At 38.2% G+C, this 23,313-nt stretch overlaps 1 protein-coding gene across 1 annotated transcript in view; it reads left to right on the top strand.

Annotated features, from left to right (window-relative positions):
* Positions 1-23,313, top strand: part of LOC134665385 (lens fiber major intrinsic protein-like) — a 40,187-nt gene that overhangs the window by 9,328 nt on the left and 7,546 nt on the right. Inside the window, exons 2-4 of the mRNA XM_063522316.1 lie at positions 9,699-9,895; positions 11,749-11,920; positions 12,613-12,794. Of these exons, the coding sequence (XP_063378386.1) occupies positions 9,699-9,895; positions 11,749-11,920; positions 12,613-12,794 (551 nt within the window). The remainder of the gene's footprint in view (positions 1-9,698; positions 9,896-11,748; positions 11,921-12,612; positions 12,795-23,313) is intronic.

Genomic DNA, 23,313 nt, shown 5'->3' with positions numbered 1-23,313 from the left:
AAGATGCTTTTGGTTATTAAAACTATCCTATGTTCTGTGTCGAGACTGAAACTATTTATATACCAAATTTCAACGAAATTGGTTCAGCAGTTTATGCATGAAGAGGGATTTAAAAAAATATTTTTTTTTAAATTTTGGTTTTTCTTAGGAATGGTGTCAATGTGATACCATAAATGAATTCAGCACCCCCGATTTATACGAAAATGATACCAAACATGGCCTAACAGCTTCACTGACGTAGATATCAAGATAAAATTTAAATCCCTAAATAAACTTTCAAGAGCGGGTATCTCAAAAACTATTCATGATATCGAAAAACTTGACTGGATAAAACTTGTAACTAATTTTATCAGCTTTCGGTTTGTCTTAGTAGTCATGTCGCTAAGACGCAAAGTTTCCAAGATATCAATGAAAAACCGAAAAATTCGACCTTCTTACCCCCCTCTACCCCCCAGCAGCGGGGCTACAGCCGGGGACTTTTGATATGTTCACCTCCTAACTAGTCCAAACAAAGTTATGGAGTCAAAAATTGTGTTCCTAGCATTTCCCTCTACAACGTTTTTTGAGCATTCATTTCTTGACCTATTTATAGCAAGATAGATTCAATTTCTTTGTATGTTAAAATTTTTTGCCATTCAGTAACGATTTTTTTACAGTCATATAGTTGCTGTGGGTAGATATCGAGTAGCTCGTTTATGGTGTTATATAGCTTAGCAGATTGATGGTAGAACTGTCTTTTGGCAAATTTAGAGTTTGTTAGAGGCACTGGTGCAGCTTTGCGCTTTCTCCTACGAGTTACTGCACTAGTATTGTACTTTATTGTTGTGTGTAATTTTGTGACTTAGAGATCCAATTCACATCTAATAGATATCTTACTCTATCTAACGTAAAAGTGAAATTGGTTGCCCGAATTGCGCTGCAAAAGAGAACTAGTTGATATCTAAACTATAACGCATCTAGAATGGACCTAGTATGTGTCGTCTCACTGTCGTCTCTTGTGAATATCTTGAAGTTCGAATACGGCAGTTTGACATTGACGGTACCTGCGGGAAAAACAATAGTTTCCTGGTGTTTATATAACCACAAGCCGCAGCGGAGTGACCGCGACCCTGACTCCTTTATCTAAAAATGGCACTGTGTTCCTGAGGCCCTACCGATACCGTCTTCTTCCGGCCATGTCCCATTTCTAATTGGGGGTCTGCTCTCCTAATCCACCTTTTCCAAAGATATCGTCGTGATAGCCTAGGGCTTGTGCACAAATCACGCGAGCCTCGATAGGGGGAGGAGGATCACGAAAAAATCACGATAGATGTTACGTTGTGGGAGGGGGGATATAAGGAAACCTCACCAAATATCACCAAGAAAAGTACAAAAAAGTACAAAAAGTAGGGGGCTTCAAAAAGTAGCCGAAAACACCTCGCGTGATTTGTGCAAACGTGTAGAAAAACAAATATCTTAAATTTCGTTACCCGCCTCTCTATCGCTCGCATATATTACAAATTAGGTACAAAACGAGTGCCTCAATACCGCGTATTTTAATAGGTACCTACTTACTATAATATTGATATCCTAAATTTGATATCAATCCTTAGCTTTTGGAGACAGGAAAAATATTTTCGTTCGTAGACTTTGACCCAGATGTTTGTGAAGTGAAATGTACTCGCGTTTATAAATACCTACTCTTGTTTTCAGCTTCACGGAAATAATATCAACATTCACACCCATTTGAACATGCTGAGTAGGTTCAATGAACTAATTACCAAATATAAATATAATTAAGTAATTAAACTAGTAGCTCTGTGAGCTGTAGACCTCGCGATAAGCTTCATAAGCTTAAATTTAAATAAAAAAAATTTTCGTTATCATTATCAAAGCAAATTCACAACGGTTCTAGTGCCATAGACGGTGGGCCCTACTGGCACTTAAGTCCTTTATGCCAATAGAACATTTAAATGACAGAAAAATTCAGTCTAACTACCGAACTTGATCACAAAAATTCACGAGAAATGCGACAGGTTGAGTACGTTCGGAGTCCGGACATACGAAAGCATTTTTGTCCAAGTTGGAACGGAGACCTTTGCTAACGATGCCGATGCCGCTTTGCTAACAACGCCCTAAAGATGTCAAAATAAGCAATAACAATATTTCAAATTGGGTGTAAAATATAAATACATCCGTCACCCACGCGGCGTTTCGAACCAACGTCTCATGCATATTAATTTTCGTTTACGTAATATTGTATTATAATATTGATTTGTGACTTAGTAGGTGGGAACAGGAACACGGGGGCGATGGACAAACATATAAAAAAGCTGTACCAAATACTAATATTTGGCTTCTTAACATCCAAGGTTAATTTAGAACGATATTTCAGTTTTTTAAATGTTTGATACGAACAAAGACATATGTAACTTCGTATAAGATGAATAATGTCTATGAAAAAAATGTGCCTCGGAATTCAAGAAAAAGTCATTCTCGGATAGATGGCGCACACACCTTTAGCCTATGCTCGCTTAGATGGAGTGACGATACCGTTTCATATTTAACAATTTTAACACATAGATATCAGTGAATGAACATGGGTCTAAATGATATAAAAATAATAAAATCATTTATCCATATACCGGGTGTGGCCTGTAACATGAGCAAATAATTAAAACATAGATTGTACTCCTCAAACGGGGACACTTTTGTTATACAACTTTTAAAAATTATGAATTATTTAGACTCCCTATTTTTCATACAAAATAAATATTATCTTCAATGGACGCCATCGCCACGCCATATCATTGTGATTGACGTTGCTTGTCACGCCTTAAACAAAACAAAATTCGCAATACATTGCGACTTAGAATAAAGTTTAAAGTGTATTAAAAATCAAACCACAAGTTATTTTTAAAAGTCGCTGAACAAATGTTAGTTAGTATGAGGAGTACAGCCTACAGTTAAATTTTTTGCTCATATTACAGGCCACACCCGGTATATTAATTTTTTTGATAATTTTATACGTGTTTATTTTGAGTTATAGCCGTGTGTCGATAGATGGCACTACATTTACAGTGACTATGACAGGACCCCTCTATGCTATCTATTCTTTTTGATACGAATGATAAGGTACGAGTAATCGAAATATATATTTTTTTATTTGAATGCTGCCTAGAGCAGCAACTGCGGCAAGTAAAACGACATAAAAGATAGATAGATAGATAGATAATTTCTTTATTGATACCCACAACATACACGGCATTGAAAAAGTACAAGATAAGAACATGCAAAGCAACTTAATTACTAAAAACTATTAACTAATACATTAAAAAATTATGAAGCCATGTGTCGTGGCACAGAAAAGGCGCTGGCTCAGCATTGTGATGCGGCAAGCCACATCGCTGGTATTCTGCCAGTACCTTACATACAAATATGCAACGCTTATTTAAAAATAGTTGGTACGAGTAATATAAGAAAAAAAAAAGCTTGCGCGTACCTGCAATAATATGTTACACAACGACGGCCGCAAAAATATCTGCCACGATCTTATTTGTTGAGCCCTAAGAGAGTGCCGAGTGCCACATATTTTTGCGGCCTTCGAAGAGTAACATATTATTGCTGGTGACTGTACATAACATAAGAATAGATAAATAATATATAATTTCATATACATATTGCAACAAAGACATAGTTGTAATATATGAAATTATATGACACCGGGCACATAGCTTGCATTGTGCATTAAGTTACTGTCATGCAAGACAATTAATGTGACAGTTGACACATATTTTCAAACGCATTTAAGAAAATCTTCGTGAAATGAAATAGGTACTCCATTGATTTAAAATGTATACAATAAACCAACATTTATGATAATATTTAAGAGTAAAGCAAAAGTAAACTCTTAGGGGGCTTTGTTCGTTGTCATAATTTTTTAATGTAGGTAAGGTAAACGTACTAGTGCTCGACATGCTAATGCCCAATAGATGTCACCTTGCTGTCACCTCTACTGACGATGGCTTAAGTTTCAAGATGACACGTGCTGGGACCGCGTCAAGCGTGGCTCACTCCGCGATTTCGTCGCTTTGTTACAGGTACATCCGTTCCACACCAATTTTGGTGGCTAGCCATAAGCCGCGCGTGGCGCTATCGCCACCTAGCGGCCATATCTGTGCTGAGCGTAACAGACGCGTTTTGTTAGAGAGTCTTCTGTACCTAGTACTATTATTTATTCTGTGACCGCGTCGAGCACCAGTACATTTACCTTATATCATCATCATCATCATCATCTCAGCCATAAGAACATAGGCCTCCCCCTTTTTTAGGGGGTGAATGCCATAATCGCCACGCTTGGCAGGCGGGTTGGCGATCGCAGTCGAGTACACCGAATTTGAGGGACGCTGCTGCCCGTCCACCGGTGGTCTTGGATGTGGTTTAAGGACATACCCGGGTCCCTATACCTTATATGCTTTGTGTTAATAAATAAATTAATGAAAAAATAATGAAAGAAGTTAAAGTCAAACACGTTGAAGTCAAAATGAAATATAATGTACGTAGGTACCTAATTAGGTAAACAAGTCTGCTATGATACCCTTTATTCACCTTTGAAACAATCTACATAAACATCGTGTACAAGTACTGTTCAAGCAAAGCAAGCAAGTAAGCATGTGAAGCAAAAACATGAAAAAAAAACTCGTAGCGCGAGTTCAATGGGCCTTAAGGCCCCAGTACACAATGGGCCATGCCACTCCAAGGGACGCATTTATGCGTTAGAGGGAGCAAGTGATATTGCTATCTCATTCTACCGCAATGGCCGGCGATGGCCCATTGTGTACTGGGGCCTTAAGATAAAATCAGTAGCCAAACACCGAATTGCGAGCCCAGAATTTAACAAAATAAAATTAGTTTTTATATCATAGATACTAGTTTCAAATTGCAAATAAAATTAATTTTATATGCTTTCTTAATTGACTTTATTTAATTTTGTGAGAATTAGACCCGTGAAAATAAATGTAACTTTAACTTCAAACTTCAACATTTCTTCAGCAAATAGGCCACAATGGCACTTTTACACGTGAACATCGAATTTACATACAAGCAAAAATAATAATAATACATCAACAATTATAAAATACAAGTAACTGCAACTACCAATTCAAACTAACGTATTACAATTACTGAGAGATGTATGTTATGGTCTATTAATGTCGAATTACATAAAAAACTATATTAATATATTTCGATTTTTATTTATTTATTGGGAAATAAACAGCTTACAATTGTGCACAGTATATATTAAAATGAAATGCAATGCGATTCTATAATTATAATAGTCAACGGTGTAGCATTACACATTATTACATATTAAATTTATACAATGATAACAGCGGGGGTGTGGCGCTGGCGCCCGCATCGCTTTACATTTCTGGAATGACTCCAAATTTAATTAAAATAATTCTCGATTCTACTCGCGGACGCTGACTCCTGCTCACCGAAAACATTTAATTTATAAGCAATTTTCAACTTTATCCGAAGGAAATAAGGTGCAAGAATATGTGTTTTTGTCTCGTCACAATTCTTGTATACTGATTTCTGAATCTGGTCCTAAAAATATCCGAGAAATCAGTAAACATCGCATTTTAGGTGGGCGGTTCGTGTTTTTTCAATGGGAATTTAAATTATTATTTAGAAGCTAGGTTGCATTAGGTTGATAATAAGTTTTATGGCAATAATTTCATTTTTGGTACAAGCTCTGACTGTACTTTACTTTCCACAGGCAACTTATACTCATCGAGACTATTCTACCAACCCCAAACACAATTAGGTTGCGTTGTTTTATCACAGAGTTCCTATGGCCACCTCCTGTCTCCATCAGATCAGCACGGTGGTACCATAATATTGCATTGTCATCCAATTTACCATGTATGCATAATCGGAATAGGAACCGGATAGTGGGTAAAATTTAACTCGCAAGACTTGACTTGTACAAACATGGATTAATTCAGAGGAACGCAGAAAAAAAGGTATTACTGGATTGTAGGGGGCCGATTTTTGAATTTCGACCACTCGATTTCGTGTATTTCGTTGAATAATATCTTCACTTCTAGGCATTTAAATTCTACTAATAGAATTGAAATCGCGTAGTCAATACCACTAGATTCCAAATTTCGATCGTTCGTATTTAAAAAATTTGCATTTCGCCGTTTTCCAATGATTTTCGAGTGACGAAATCCAGCGATCGAAATTCAAAAATCGGTCCAGGGGGCCGATTTTTGAATTTCGACCACTCGATTTCGTGTATTTCGTTGAATAATATCTCCACTTCTAGGCATTTAAATTCTACTAATAGAATTGAAATCGAGTAGTCAATAAGCTAGATTCCAAATTTCGATCGTTCGTATTTAAAAAATTTGCATTTCGCCGTTTTCCAATGATTTTCGAGTGACGAAATCCAGCGATCGAAATTCAAAAATCGGTCCAGCACCAAAAGTAATTTCTAAACTAGTAATTAAACTTTTTTTTTGCGTTCTCTAAATTTGTCCATGAGTGTTGCTCCTTACTTACCTAGGTACAAATGGTAAGTTGGAATAAAGGCTTGTAAAAAATTACAGATTCGATGAAACCGGTAACACCTTACCGTTTTATGTCACCGTGATTTTGATTATACAATGATTCGTGTTTGGGATTATATGACTTGATATATATACATCAAGTCATATAATCCCAATAAAAATACGAAGCTTTATTGAATTGCCCCGTTAATCTATTACGAATTGTAAATATGACGAACCGGTAGCGTTGCTTACCTTCAACCAGTCCAACCAAGCTGTTGTAGGCATTCGTATAAAATACAATGTACATACATATTTATTAGAATGTAAATATAAAATGATAGCCTAAATATTTGCATATTTAATTTGGATATATTTACATTCGGCTAATGTGCTCACTTTTTAACTATTCACTAAATATATTCGCACGGTTATATGCTCTTTTCTAATTTATGTTAACACGCAGACTATATGTAGTCAAATATGTTATCGAAAATCAGTTGAAATCGGTTTGATTACAAAGTGTTTGCCTAGCGTTGAATACGAGTATTCTTATCATGGCCATGTAGCTTCTATCTCGAGATATGGACTAATAAATTGGGGAATCTCGATACTCGGATTCTTCTGTTACAAGACTACATTACTTCAAGAAAATATGATGTTATAAAGGCAATAGGAACGGAATTATGTTGCATTAAATTCATCACAGTTGTGCATTTACCTTCAGACGCCATGTCTGATTATTATGTATTAAATATTGTATTTACATATTATGGATGAATTAAACAGTTATGGCAATTCTTGTGTTATATTGTATGAATATTTTGTTTTACTACATATTTATGTATGACAATGTAAACAACACAATGGAGTGTATTTCCTAGATTCCTATTTACTGTATGTAGGTGTTAGGTACTGTAATTTATCCGATACGACCTTCAAACTTTCACGAAAATTAAGAGCGTAGCGTCCCATCTTAAAGGCCGGGAACGCACTTGTAACCCCTCTGGTGTTACAGGTGTCCTTGGGCGACGGTATTGTTTACCATCAGGCGGTTTGTCTGTTCGTTTGCCTCCAATATCATAAAATATAAACCTATCCGTTAAAACGTAAAGGTACCTAAACGGACAAACCACATGACATTGGCAGCGTGACTGGGTCACGCAGTATGGTTTATTTATCTACCCAAAACAAACATACAGACGTTAAATCCAGCGTCGTTGAGATCATTTTCTTCGAGTTTAGACATTTTTTTGTACACTGATCGATAGAGATGGAAGACTAACTAATACGTCCGTAGAGACGTAGAAAAAATTAAAATAAATTAATAATATACATAATTATGTAATAATGTAATAATATTTCGGCAAACTGCAAAATATATAAGTTTAATACTTATACCAGAAAAAATTATATCACCTTATAAAACGTCAAATGTTAATGTAACATTTAATCTAAACAGATGACAGGTGGGCACGTCTCCAATTTTCAACAATTAGGTACAATCCATTCCCTTTAGTCTGGCATCATTCAAATTGACTGACATGAAACATACACCTTCTTGATAAAGTAGTGTTATTATTGTTCTACTTATGTAGTGTTCATCCTTTTAATTTTAGCTGTACCGTATAACGGGGTGAGTAGGTTTCGCGGGGAGAGTTGGGTTATGAATGGGGAGAGAAGGTTTGAGAGGGGGGTGAGAAGGGATTTTAAGGCTACTGCTACAAAAATAATGTATTCAAATTTAAAATGGGGCTATAGTAATACGCATAATAAAAAAAATCGATCCAACAATCTTCCAAAATCACCTTTGTATGAAAAACCCTCTCACCCCAAATACGAGGCACTACGGGGTGAGGTGGGTTTTCCTCTTTATCGTCAAAGTTATGAAATGGAACTACCCAAAATAAAATACAAACGTCCGAACCACTTATTATACACCCAATTCACCCCATTTTACGGTACTTAAGGGATCCTATCTCATCGCATAATAATTGATTGTCATAATGTAATGTTACGCATAAATCTCTTTTCGCATATTTTTTCTCCAGCTGAAACAGAAAGTATTTTCGAAAATATTTTGCATAGGTTGTGTAGAATAGGGTAGGTTAGGTTTGTGTTATAATTTTTCAGAAATGTTAATATTTCCAGCACAATAACAATTATGCAAAATGAGTTTTATGCGTAACATTACATTAGGACAATCAATTATTATGCGACCCAATATGGACCCGTACTTAAGATGCGTCCACATTGGCGCCATTTACAGTCAGCTTTCAGTGCCTTTCCACATGAGGCGCGTCTAAATATTTATATTTGATGGCCTCCTCGCCTAATAGTCGGCAGTGACCCGGGTTTGAATCCTTGTAAGGGCCTTTATACAAATACTTATATATACATAGAAAACATCCATACCTCAAGAACAAATAAATGCCTTTACCAGGATTCGAAACCGGGACCTCCTGCTTCGTAGGCAGGGTCACTAAAGTCAGACCGAGAAAAGTCTGCAGTGATTTTGGCACACGCAGTGCAAGTGTCATTTTAAACGTCAAACTTCTATGAAATTATGACGTACTATCAAAATCCCTGCAGACTTTGCTTGGTGTGACTCTACCGACTAGGCTAGGAGGTCGTTATTTATTTATTTATATCAGAGATAACTCCGTATAAGATAAATAAAGTCTAAGAAAAAAAACGTGCCTCGGAAATCAAGAAAAAGTCGTTCTCGAATAGATGGCGCCATTACCTTTGGCCTATTCTCGGCCAGATGGCGTTGACGACACCGTTTGATATTTAACAATTTTAAATATACATATCAGTGAAAGGACATGGCGAGGGTTTGGAGGTCAAACCCGATAAATCCAAATATTTTATCATTCAAATAAAAATTCTACGCATGTCACATATAGTTCTAATTTCAAAAACCCTTTTACTCGACTTATCGGGTTTGACCACGCACCCCTCGAATTGGGTCAGTATGGAACAATAAAAATTCAAAATCATTTATCCGTAAACATATTTTGATTAATTTATACATTTTCAATTTTATTTTAAGTTTTAATCTTGTGTCGATAGATGGCAGTAAATGTACTGTGACTACAAAATTTACTTTGGCAATAGCCCTCTATACTATCTAATCTCTTTGTATATATTATATTTCAGACGAAGCCCGGGGCGTGAGCGGAGCCATCCGCGTGTACTGGCGCGCCGTACTAGGAGAGTTGGTAGCGACAGCACTGCTGGTGCTGCTAGGCATCGCGTCATTGGTGCCTAAGATCTCACAGACTGACACACTAATAGGCCCGCCTTTGGCGAACCCGGCTCTGGCTTTTGGCTTCGTAGTGCTGTGTCTAATACAGGTATTCATTTATTGTATCTAAGCCTAGGCATCATCCAATTTCTACAGATCTACAAAAACCTGTAGATCCATGGGGTCCTGGGACGCGCATAAGTTGATCGCAGAAATCGCGAAGCGTCTGGTTGACGTAACTGGTGACCGAAGAGCTGGCGGCTACCTCGCACAACGTATCAGCATTGCGATACAGCGGGGAAATGCCGCCAGCATCCTTGGTACAATGCCTCAAGGGCATATTTTACATTTAAGCTAGTTATTAATTTATTTTTAAGTAATAAATATATATATTTATTTATTATACAAAAGGTTAAAGGTACATAAATAATCATAATACAAAAGTAAGTTTTATATCTAAATATTAAAATAATCCACCTTTGCACCCGGTACAGCCCGCGCAGGTCTTTTAGATTAAAATATTTTAATATTTAGATATATTTAAGTAATTGGTTTTTTGACATTTAGAAAATTTCTCGCCATCTCGATTTTTTTGATCATAATTTTTTCAAGTGCATGCAGCATATATGATCGATACTTGGTTACTGAGCTGTAAACCTCGCGAGCACAATATAAGAATTAAGACTGAAAAAAATGCCCCACCATTCTAAAATTTCCCAAAGTGAATAGACAGAAAGTTCTATTTAATCATTGAACTTGTTCACAAAATTTGTGACCTGGCGAGAACATCCGGCTATGCATTTTTGCCCAAGCTGAATCGGAGACCTTCGCTAACGCTTCGGTCAACAAGTTGAATTCGAGTAGGTACAGAACAAAGGGTACTTTTCAAGACTTGTGTAACAATTATTCATGTTTATAAAACAAATATTAACTGTTACCTTATCTACCGAACGGGTGACCGGTTAGTTTATCTAGACAGGGCTGGGCTAACTACCATGTTTAGTTCAAATATTTGTTCCTGTGTCTTGGATGTGTTCCATACATGTACCTAGTTAGTCTTAAGTGTTTGTTTATGTAGATACTAAAGAAATGTGATCGAAAATATACTTTTTACCCGACTACGGGTAAGCAAAAGGAGAGTTATGATTTTGAGTGGTATGTTTTATACCAAAAAAATGTAACATAGGTATAAAGTCCGTTTAAAACGTTTCACACACCTTAGGTACTTAATCAATCGTCCTAACTGGCATCCTAACTATAGCCTCGTGCCGCCCACCATACAAAATTATAGCCAAGGAAATTAGAATCTTTTTGTATTGGGTTGAATTTCATTTGTTCGAAAATTTTACGAGACAAATGAAATGCTGCCTAATTTGTTTTCTATTAAGGTTGACATTCCATCGAAACTCATTGTACATCCTAATTACATTGGGCGGCACGAGGATAGGGTCCTAAAAAAATATTCCGAGTTTAGTGCAGTCAGACTCTTCCTAAACGCGCGGTTAGGTACAATTTAACGCCACCTTTAGGTTTTAAAAAATCTATTTTTTTTTGCTCCCGATTATTCATTTATTTATTTTATTTGCTCTTTCTCTATTCAACAACCGGTCATTGTTAAAATTTGTTTAATAGATTTAGATTAAATCTAGATTCCCACGATACAGGCTGAGCCTAGTGTGGGGATCGTTGTATTATTTATTTTCGTGGAATAAATATATTTTTATTTTATATGTATATAAATTATACTTTCTTAATTTCTATTTTTGAATAAATATCAGTTTTAAGCAACAACTAGGTATTGTTTACAAAAAACACTGCTGTAGGTACACTACCACCTGCGAGTGAGCGGTATCTCTTGACACAAGTGTCATACATACTGCGTACGCTTTAAAAGTCTAGTTACAATTTTATTACGTGTGTTTGTGCTTAATCAATAAACATGGTTTTATTCTATAATTACAGGCATTCGGCGAAGTATCCGGCGCGCACATGAACCCAGCCATCACTCTGGCGTCCACGCTGCTCGGTCGCACGCCAATCTTGCTAGCCGTGGCGTACACGGTCGCGCAAATGATAGGCGCCACACTTGGCTATGCCGCTCTATACTCTATAACGCCACAGAGAATTCTAAACGGTTCGTATGAAATCATCAGCATCATATCAGCCACAGCAAAGAGTGCTACAATGACCGGTCCAGCGGACTCCGGTGACCTTACCAGGTCATCAGCCCACCTTGTGGGGGGTCGTATGAAATATCGACAAAAAAAAGAACCAACTGCACAAAATAGTATGATATGCCATCTTTTCATGTTAAGAATGACTGATGCTAGAACGACCCGGGTCCGGGCCTAATAGGCAACCGACTCTTCATTTTCTATACAGCTTAGGTGACCGGTGATCTCGTGATGCTTTCTATAAATAACGAAATGTCGGATACCTCATGAGTGAGTCATGCTTTACTGTAAATCTGTGATGGCTACATATTTTTCAGTTTTTCTCAACTGCCCCAATATGGTGTGGTATCAAATGAAACGGCTTGACACTTACGCGCAAGTGAGGTACTAACATAGAATAGAGTAGGTATCCTGTTACCTGCCTAATGAAAACAATGCAAATCCAATATGGCCGCCAATAAAATGACGATTTACAATTTGTCAAAATCCCCTCAATACTAAAGTGTTGATCGAGTAACTTTGTCCAAGTGCACTATACTGACCACCATACAATTGTTTTAACTTTTAACCAATGTAAAAGTATGGTGGTCGGCGTCAGCGTCGAGCGAGCGTTTCATAGCCGACGCTTTACTACGTTTACTCCTTGTTATAGAAATACCAGCGCTAGGCGTGACGCTCCCAGCGAATGGGTTCAGCCCCCTGGCTGCCACGGTAGTTGAGGCCCTGATCACTGGGCTCCTGGTGCTTCTGGCTTGCGCGCTGTGGACGGGCCAGCATGACCCCTCCGCGTCGGTCAAGTTCGGACTTGTTGTGGCTGGATGTGTGTACGTTGGGGTGAGTACCTTGTCCTGTGAAGCTTAAAACGAGTCTTTTCAGTCACACACTGCTTGGTTATAGAAATACCAGCGCTAGGCGTGACGCTCCCAGCGAATGGGTTCAGCCCCCTGGCTGCCATGGTTGTTGAGGCCCTGATCACTGGGCTCCTGGTGCTTCTGGCTTGCGCGCTGTGGACGGGCCCGCATGACCCCTCCGCGTCGGTCAAGTTCGGACTTGTTGTGGCTGGATGTGTGTACGTTGGGGTGAGTACCTTGTCCTGTGAAGCTTAAAATGAACCTTTTCAGTCACACACTGATGCCAGCTTTTCAAACTTTGACAAATGACATCATCACAACTGTAGACTTAGCTTGACTAGAGTTAAGTCTGCAACGATTTGATAGCACTCGCAATGCAATTGTTATTTGAACATCATAATTTCATAGAAGTTTGTCGTTTAAAATAACGCTTGCACTGTGTGTGCTATGAAAATCATTGCAGACTTATCTTGGTCTAATTCTAGACATTCTGTAAGGTAGACTGATTATCGTTCTTCTGAGTCTCCTGGCCTGTGCATTAAGAACGGAAAAGTGTGCTATCGCAGCTACCAAATAAGTTAAAATGCAATCATACCCTGGCCAACAAGCCAACCTTAACCTGGGTTGACCAACCTGTTAAAGGCCTTTAAATTGATTACATGTATCGTGGTTAGCAGATCTCTATCCAGTATTCCCAAAGTAAAAGTCTCATGAGAGAGGGCGCTGCTGTGCCCGTGTTTACATCGAGTCCTTGTTATTTTGTAAAGCATAAATCGAATAGTAAGAAAATCAACGTAAAACAGTGTTAAAAAGGTGCAGTTATTAGTGAAGTATATGTACAATTGTGGGAAGCTCATTTACTTTATTATTCAGTGCGAAAATTTAAAATAACACTTCATAACGGATTCTACCCTATGTTTAAAACTCGGAAGATAAAGGAAGAAAACTACACAGAACCGTTCCAAAGAGGTTAGTTCTACAGAATCTGATACAAAGAATATAATACTCACTAGGAGAAGAACGATAACTCCATACAAAAAAATGTCCCCTTCAAAAGTTCGTTTATACTACTAGCGCTCGGTAGGATACCATTGTAATTAGAATTGACAACCCGTTTAGCCTAGCGGGTATTGGCAGTAATCCAGTTCAGGAAGCTAATGGTCCTGGGTTCGAATCCCGGAGAGGGAATTTCTTTTTGTATTATTTTATTTTTTGTTGGGGTCAGGTTTTTAAGAGCCCATCAACGTGCACACTAGCGCCACTGCTGAATACATTAAACTAATTTTTATGTTACTGGATTCGTCAACCTACCCGTTCAAAACTAAAGCGGCCGTTTTTGTTTTGAGCTCATAGATTGACGAATCCAGCAACATAAAAACTAGTTTGATGTATTCAAAAGGTACTTAAATACACAATACAGTCAGTAGCGGCCACTTTTTTTAAATACCTGTAAAATTTAAACTTAACTTAAATAATCACGAATATTTATTTTAGCAGTGGTGCTAGTGTGCACGTTGTTTGGCTCTTAAATTAGCATATCACAAATAAATAAAGAAATACGTTATAAGATAATGATTTGGTACTATATTTAAAAATTCGTCAAATATAAAAGGTTACAAAAAGTTACGTATTATTAAGATATAAATATTTTCATTCCTATTAGGATTAGTGTATATATATTAGGAGCAATATATATGAATACATACATTGATATGGCAAATGGTTACAAGTTGTTATTACATCTATCCGGTTATCGGACATTTCTGCTCCACAGCTCCACGCAGCGTTCTTGGTCACCGGAAAACTAGTCTGTATATGCAGCAGATACGTGCCCTTTGAGCTTTTTCCAAGAAATCATATGACGGGCCAGGATTATATTATTATCTCACGCTCAAGCCATGATTCACTTTCTAAAACAAAATATTTTTTTATTTTTTTTTTTATTTTATTTATTTCCACACTTACAACTATCTTTACAGGTGCTAAACCTAAGACAATAGTGCAACTATTAACATATATAATTATATATCTATCTAACATATGTATATCTCTAATTGATGTTATGTCGCATATAACATAATATGAACAATGTGGACTTAGTGAATTCAGTCAGAGAACACCAAAACAAATCAATGTTCTCGGCGACTAGGTTAAGGGTCCGCACCGCGCGCGTCAGCGGCGCCTTCCCGAGCAGGTTGGTGCGCCCGCGCCGCTCGGCCAGCAGCCGCGGCCGGAGCCGCCGCCACACGTACCTGTCGGGCACGTACAGGCTCACACAGCTCAACACAACACTGTTGTAGGCTTTCCCCCGCAGCAATCGGAACAAGTATGTCGCCAGACACAGCTCTCTGCGCACCTGCAACTCGTTGTATCCCACCATGCCCAGGACAAACAACGTGGGATACATAAGAGGGTAAAAAGGATATACTCCATATTGTCGTAAATACAGAAAACGAATAAATTTATTTTGTATACGTTCGATCATTAACTGGTATTTCGCCTCATGCGGAGCCCAGATTACTGCATTACATTCGAGATTGCTGCGGACGAGAGCATTATATAAAGCCGCAACTGCTCCAATGTTCGTAAAGCTGTGAGACCGACGCAGTACAAAACCAAGCATCCTGTAAGCTTTTTTACAAATATTTTTAATATGATCCCGAAATCTCAAATCAGATGTAAATTTTAAACCTAAATCTTTAACCTCTGTCACTTTTTTTAAATTTTCGGCTTGGATATAGTAGTCGTGATAGATAGGGGTGTGCGCACGAGAAAAAGTAATAGTCACGCACTTGGATGAGTTAAAATATAACTTGTTACTTTCACTCCATAAAACGACCCTGTCTATATCGCTCTGGAATTTGACGCAATCTGCAGCACTATTTATGGGTAAAAATAACTTTAAATCATCCGCAAACAGTAAGCATCCCGCATGTCTGATAATCTGGGGCAAGTCATTTACCATTATAATAAATTCTAAAGGACCAAGGTTGCTTCCTTGACTTACTCCAGACCTCACAACATAAGGATCCGACCTGTGTCCGGCGTACTCCACATACTGCCGCCTGTCAGTCATGTAACTCGCAAAGAATTTCAATAAGTGAGGAGTCAAGCCTACGCCAGCCAACTTTCTTAGCAGGATGTCATTATCGACGACGTCGAACGCTTTTTTAAAATCAAAATAGGCGGCGTCAACCTGGCCCCCACTGTCCACCACTGGCATAATCTGGGACACGTAGCTGAGCAAGTTAGTAGTTGTACTACAACCCGGCCGAAACCCGTGTTGCGCGTCCGAAAGCTGGCTCTGTATCTGTTTATAAATCATATTTTGTAGCGCTGACTCAAAAGCTTTTGCGGGCGTGGACAACACTGCAACCGGCCTATATCCATCAACCCCCGTGCCACCTCCCCCTTTAGGAACCGGGACTACACGAGTTGTTTTCCATAACTCTGGGAACACTTCATCGCGCAAACAAGTGTTATAAATATGTAGAAGCGGTTGACTTAACACAAACCGGCAGTCTCTAAATAAAAAAGCCGGGATGCCATCAGGTCCGGCCGAGCGCTTTGGTTTAAGGTTCTTCAGAGCTCTCATCACATCAGCCAAATGCAGCATTTCAAAGTGTATTCGCAAGGAGCTTGACACGCATTCTGCCTCCGCGACGGCTGCGTTCACGTCCAGCTCCGCTGGAACGGTGCTATACACAGATTGAAAGAACTCTGCAAATTCTTTAGCACACTCGTTCTCGTGGAGAGCCATTCCGTCCTTAAAAATCTTCTGAGTGCTACCATGCGTGGTCTTAGACTTCACATAGTTCCAAAAAGCCCTTGGGTCCTCCTTCAGATGAGCTTGGACCCGTTCCTGATATTGTACGTAAGCCATTTTAATCAAATATTTTACCCGTGCCCTACACTTTGCAAACGCGTTATAAGTTTCAGAGGATTTTTCAACTTTATATTTTTTATGAAGGGCCGCTTTAGACTTTATTTCACGAATAACATCAGCGCTATACCAATCAGGATAAGTGTATCTAAAAGAACAAGGCCTTTGCGTTTTTTTAGGCACATATTCGGTTATAACGCTGTTGATAATTTCGTAAAAATAACGCATACATTCTTCTACAGTATTAAAATTATATAGCGGAGTCCAGTCAATGGACGATAGTGACGCGTATAACTGCGGATAGTCTGCCTTAGCAAAGTTCCACCTGTGTTGCGCCTGACCGTCGGCATCAGCGTCGGAGCGGCTCGCGCCCCCGCGCCCCCGCGCCCCGCCCCGCGGCACCGACACCGACACCTCAAGCGGCGGATGGTACGCGTCAACCGGCACCAGCACCTCCGACGCTGCGCGTACGGTAACATTCTCCCCCAATGATGTTAAAACAAGGTCTAAATGTCTATTGTTACAATTTTCTATTTTGTTTCTCTGACTGAATCCACAATAAGTCTGAAAAAATTCAAAATAATCGCTAACATAGGTAGTACAAGAATGTAAGTTGAAATCTCCTACCACCACTACTCGGCTATGCGAAACACATAATTGTTCTATAATCCTAAATAAAAACAAATAATCGCATTCTTTACTATTGGGCGGTATGTAAACAACGCAACACAAAAACAACAACTTATCCCGCTTGTACACATTCGCACAGACGAGTTCGAACACCTTATCGCTCACGGTGACGTCACCCGGCAACTGCACGCTCCTTAGCCCGATGCGCGGTGGGGCCACGAGAAACACGCCGCCTTGTTTTCGTCCATCTGTGCGGTCACATCTGACAATGTTATAGCCCCGCGGTATTATTTCAGCATCGGTAATAGACTGATTGCATCCTGATTCTGTAATTGCAAACAAATCTGCACTTGAGGACGCCAATCCTAAATAAAAAATTTCCAACTTTGTTCGAAGTCCTCGCACGTTTTGGTAATATACCTCAAATGTTTGATTTTGGGATATATTTAGGGTCTCTGGGTTTTCGAAACCACACCCACTCGCTGAACTCGACGCCAGTGGGCCAAACAGTCGGGTCACACAATTGATCGTAATAACTTTCTGGAACACTTATTATGAAAGATGCATAGTCTCTTTCCGTTTTATGTTTTATTTGCTCCACCTTTACTACACAATCATTTCCACATATTTCTTTGACGTATGTTTCTAGTTTTTCTACCGTTACTCCTTTTTTTAACCGCCATACATGCAGATATTTTTTACGTTCTGCACCTTGAATATCTCCCGCGTTCGATTTGGCACCTATTTTTACTTCGTTATTAGGGAACCTACTTCTCCTTTTTTTCCTCTTTGCTTCTTCCCATTCACCTTCATTACTTTCGATATTTTCCATAATTTTCTCGGTATTATTTATACTTGATAAATCTACCAAAGTAGTGTTGCCCGCTGGCTGCTTTATATCCGCGCGTGAACTATCTTGTTTAGTGGCCCCACTTTGTTGTGATGACGTAATGGGAAGTTTGGTACCTGCCGCTGGTGAGTTGTTTGGGCGCAATTTTTCTGACACCGCGGGTAGATTCTGTGTGGTCACCTTTGCATACGATTGTATTGGTGTTTGTGCACTAGGAGATAAAGTTTGACTTTTTCCTTTAATTTCCATGCCACTAATGCAAGCCTCCAGTTGTTCATTTCTTTTTTTCAATTTTTTTACTTGGTCTTCTAGTTCGCTAACGTTACTTATTTTTTCTTGCGCTACCTTCATTTGCTCGCGTAATTCTTTCAACTCCGATTGATTTTTAATAAACAGATTCTCTAACTGTTTAAATGCTTCCACTTGATTATCCAACCGAATCAAAATCTCGGTCCGGAAGCCACTAAGTGCATCTAATATTTTAGAATCATTTTCATTCAAAGAAACATCCATCTGATGACGATTGCCGCGTATAGTATTAACATTACTCGTAGGAGTGAAGGTCTGGTCCATGATTTTTCCTCTTACCGGTGTATCGTCGCGCTTCGGCCTCGAGCAGGCACATCCTGGGCACAACCACTGGTTCTTGTACTCGTCCGTGAACGTTTCAAACGTCTCCGTCGACAACGCCAAACACTTAAGATGAAACAGTCTTTTACATGCTTCCTTTGAACATTCCATATAGGAAATATCATAAATTAGGTCGTCACAGCCACCACATCGCGACGACATTACATTTAAACGCAAGTACTATTTTTATTTAATTTAATAACTCTCATAGAATACAAACACGTCCGCACTACGTAAGGCCGCGCTCGAATATATGCGCAAATTAAACAATATAATCTAACTTCCTAATTACTAACGTCGCTAATTCCTAAGGTCTAAATTTACCAGCTTACTCGTAAACAATGAGAGGTTTTACATCTATGATGAATTTAGATTATAATTTCGGACGCGCGATATAGCGTCCGCGGGACTTACGGGATATTAAAAAAAAAAGATAGTAAGATTAAATTATTATATTTGAATTTGGTAATTAGTACGCTCATTTTTATTTAAAGATTGATATATTTCTTACCTTGAAATTATCGCTGTTTCTGGTTTACTACAACGGTTTCCACACAAACATATTAGGGCTTTTCATAATCCGGATAAGAATTGTTAATGAAGTCACCATTGCCGGATACATAATACAGCAAGGAAGGAAGAACGACAACGGTTTAAATTTAACTAAGTCTGTGCGAAGACGCATTTAGATATGTTGCTCGTACATATGAATAGTTTTTATTTTTAAATTAATAGGTAAATAAATATATTTCAAGTGAATAAATCGTTTTATATGAAAATTTATATTTTTGGCGTTAAATGACTTAAATGACAGCATTGACATAACAGACTTTTGTCTCGTCTATGTTCTTACCGGCCAGACTCAAATCAAGGCCTATCAAAGAGGCCTATTGACAAAGTTTTTTTTTTAAATTTTATCGAGGAGGGTAGAGGCACGTCTACCCTTCAAAGATTTTATGAACATAGACAAATACAAACTGAAATAGATGATAATATACATATTTCAAAAAATAATTTACTTATGACTAAGTCATATGTAAATTATTATTTATTATTTATTATTTTATGAAGTAGTCAAAGTCATAATGACTTTGACTACTTCATAAAATACAAATCAAAATATATTTGATAAAATAATTGGATTTGTTCCTAGAAATCGTATAGACAAAGCCAGTTCTAGCAATGTTGCTGTAGTAAAATATTTTTATGGTAATTACTGGCAATACAGCTCTAGAAACGGAGCACACATGTACAATTATGAAGGGTCACGTCATTCCAAGGAAGTCAATAGGCCTTGATCTGATATCAGTGCGACTATTAGAAAATACCCAAAAGTAATATACACGAAAATACGGCACAAAAAAAAGAAATATACACAAGTGTTTATAATAGCGCCATCTAGCGGAGCACTGAAGAACTACATCACCAGCTACTTTACGATAACGATCGACATCATTGTAGTTACGCTACTCGCCGCAAGAGGTCTCCAAACTCAAAAATGGAAGAGATAAAGCAAATGTTAGCAGCTATACAGGTTGATTTAAACTCTCAAAAAATTACAATGAAAGAAATGGAAGAAAATATAAAGATATCGATAAACAAAAATATAGATGACAGGTTTAGTTTTATGGAGACACGAACAAATCAACTAGAAATTAAAGTAGAACAACAACAGAAAACGATAGATTTCTTGGATAGACAAATTCGAAGGAAAAATGTGGTTTTCTTTGGGGTAAAAGAGACAGAGAAACATTACGATAACCTGCTAAGCCTAATTTTGGACATCATCAATACAAAAATGAAAATCGAATGTCAAAAATGGGAAATTGAAACTGTCAGTCGATTGGGTAAACCAAGCGAAAAAATCAGGCCAGTAGTTGTGACATTCACGACGACAAGTAGGAAATTAGAGCTTTTAAGGAAAAAAAAGTCGTTAGAGAATTCTGGTATTTATATAAAAGAAGATTTTTCCCCCAACGTTCTCCAAAAACGAAGAGCCCTTCAGGAAGACCTGAAACGAGAGAAAGAGGCTGGAAAAATGGTTGCTCTACGCTATGATAAAATAGTGACCCTTAATCCACGTAAATCAAACCAGTCGCCTATAAATCGAAGTTCCAACAAAAGGTTACTATCGGAATCGCCAGAGACAGCCAGCGCAGCGGAAACCAGAAACAATGAGGAAATTAAAAAACAAATCTTCAAGAAAAACAAACCAGAGAGTATAGTTGGTTACCTACGCCCGGCACAGCTAAATACAGCACAAAATAATCCCGGCACAAGCCGCGAACCTCAAGAAAAAAACTAAACAGCGCCTCTCCCGCCCCATCATCTGCAAGTTACATTTTAGATAGAAAAGAACAAGTACCGATCCCCAAGCCGGCCGGTCACCGTGGGGAGCTCGACCACAACCCTCCAGCAAGCAAAAAATTAAGCTCAAGCTCACAGAAACTATACATACCTATGCACGTATAACACCCGTACTCTGTCTACAACGCCAAAAATGATAGAACTGCAAAACGCTCTGTCTGAAGTAAAATACGATATCATAGGTCTCTCTGAAACTCGTCGGCATGGTTATGGAATCATAGAAGATGACAAAAATATTTTATGCTATTACGGAGAAACACAAGGTTTGTACGGAGTCGGCTTTCTTATAAAAAAGCAGTATAAAAATAATATAATAAGTTTCGATGGAATATCAGATATAATAGCCGTTCTAAACATGCGATTTAATAACAAGCCGCTTACACTGATTCAAATTTACGCCCCGACATCCGAAGCCAGCAATGACTCTATCGACGAGTTTTACTCCACTTTAGACAGCATACTATCACCAAATAATAGAAATTTGATTCTCCTAGGAGACTTCAACGCCAAGATCGGTCAAACTAAACGCGAAGAAAGTCAAATAACCGGCTCGTACGGTTATGGTATAAGAAACGAGAGAGGCCAGAGATTAATAGACTTCGCAATGAAACACATAAGCTAACCATAGTAAATACACTGTACAAAAAACGCCTTGGCAAGAGGTGGACATGGTTAGCACCAAATAAAGAAATCAAGAACGAAATCGACTATATAATGGTAGCCAAAAAACAACAAATTAAAAACTTTGAAGTCCTTAATATAAAGTTCAACTCGGACCATAGATTTTTGAGAGCAACCTACATAGCAAATCAACCAAAAAGGAGCCGAGTAATGTTCACACAAAATACAAAGCGTGTGTTTACAAAAGAAAATGAGCAATTTCTCCAAAATAATTTACACACCAATCTATCAAAACTACAATTATCACAGAACGAGAAGGTTCAAGAATTCTACGACGCTGTTGAAAAGTGTATTTTACAAAGCACATTCGCTTCTAAATCACCTGGTAATTCGAAAACTAATATAATTTCCGACAGCACTAAACTTCTTATAGATCAAAGACACAATCTCCAAAAAAATAAGCCTCTATCAAAAGAAGACAAAACTACACTCTCTTTGTTGTACAAAAAAGTGAATAAAGAAATAAAGAAAGACTATAAACAATACCGCTTAAACATACTTGAAAAACATCTCCTTTCCACGGGAAGCACAAAACAAGCCTTCAAAGAACTTGATAGAGAAAAAAATTGGATACCTAGACTAAAATCACAGTCACGATACACAAAAAATAGAGATGAAATATTAGAACACGCGACGAAATTCTATGCGGATCTATATGCAAAAACTGACACCCAAAATTCACCAGATATAATAACAACCACAATAAAGTGCAATGGAACCCAAAGTAACGAAGTAGAGTTGTTTGATGAAACGGAAATTAGAAAAGCTCTTGAAATCTTAAAATCCAAGAAGAGCCCCGGAAATGATGGTATTACAAATGACATTCTAAAAGCTGTCGCTCCTATACTGCTTTCTCATCTTGCACATCTTTTTAACCTGATTTTAACTCAGAGAGTGGTCCCTGGGCAATGGACAGAGTCAGACATTATAATACTCTACAAAAAAGGAGACCCGGCCGACATTTCTAACTACCGACCTATAAGCCTTATGTCGAGTATTTACAAATTATTCGCATCATGTCTACAGAGAAGGCTTTCTTCTACAATCGAAAAACATATACCCATAGAGCAAGCGGGCTTTCGAAAAGGATTCTCTACAATGGATCACATTCAAGTCATCGAACAGCTTATAGCCCTAGTAGCATTTTCGTTGGGGCCCACGGTGCCAACGGTAGGGAAAACGGTGGGACGAGGTTCGTTCCGTAGCCAACATTAATTTTGTATTGGCCCACCATCGCATTTACCAACATTCGCTGTGGCACAGATGCCCAACAATGGGCCTTTGTGTATTTTGGTACCGTTGGCTAAACAACGATAATATTCGTTGGCCCGATGATGACATATATCGCATTTACCAACATTGGCAGTGGCAGTGATGCCCAACAATGGGCCTTTGTGTATTTTGCTACCGTTCGCTAAACAACGATAACATTCGTTGGCCCAATGGTGACGAATACCGCAT

This window comes from Cydia fagiglandana, chromosome 6 (assembly GCF_963556715.1).
Source record: "Cydia fagiglandana chromosome 6, ilCydFagi1.1, whole genome shotgun sequence".
NCBI lineage: Eukaryota > Metazoa > Arthropoda > Insecta > Lepidoptera > Tortricidae > Cydia > Cydia fagiglandana.
The sequence above is the reverse complement of the archived record's forward strand: the minus strand, read 5'-3'. Positions and strand labels throughout refer to the sequence as shown.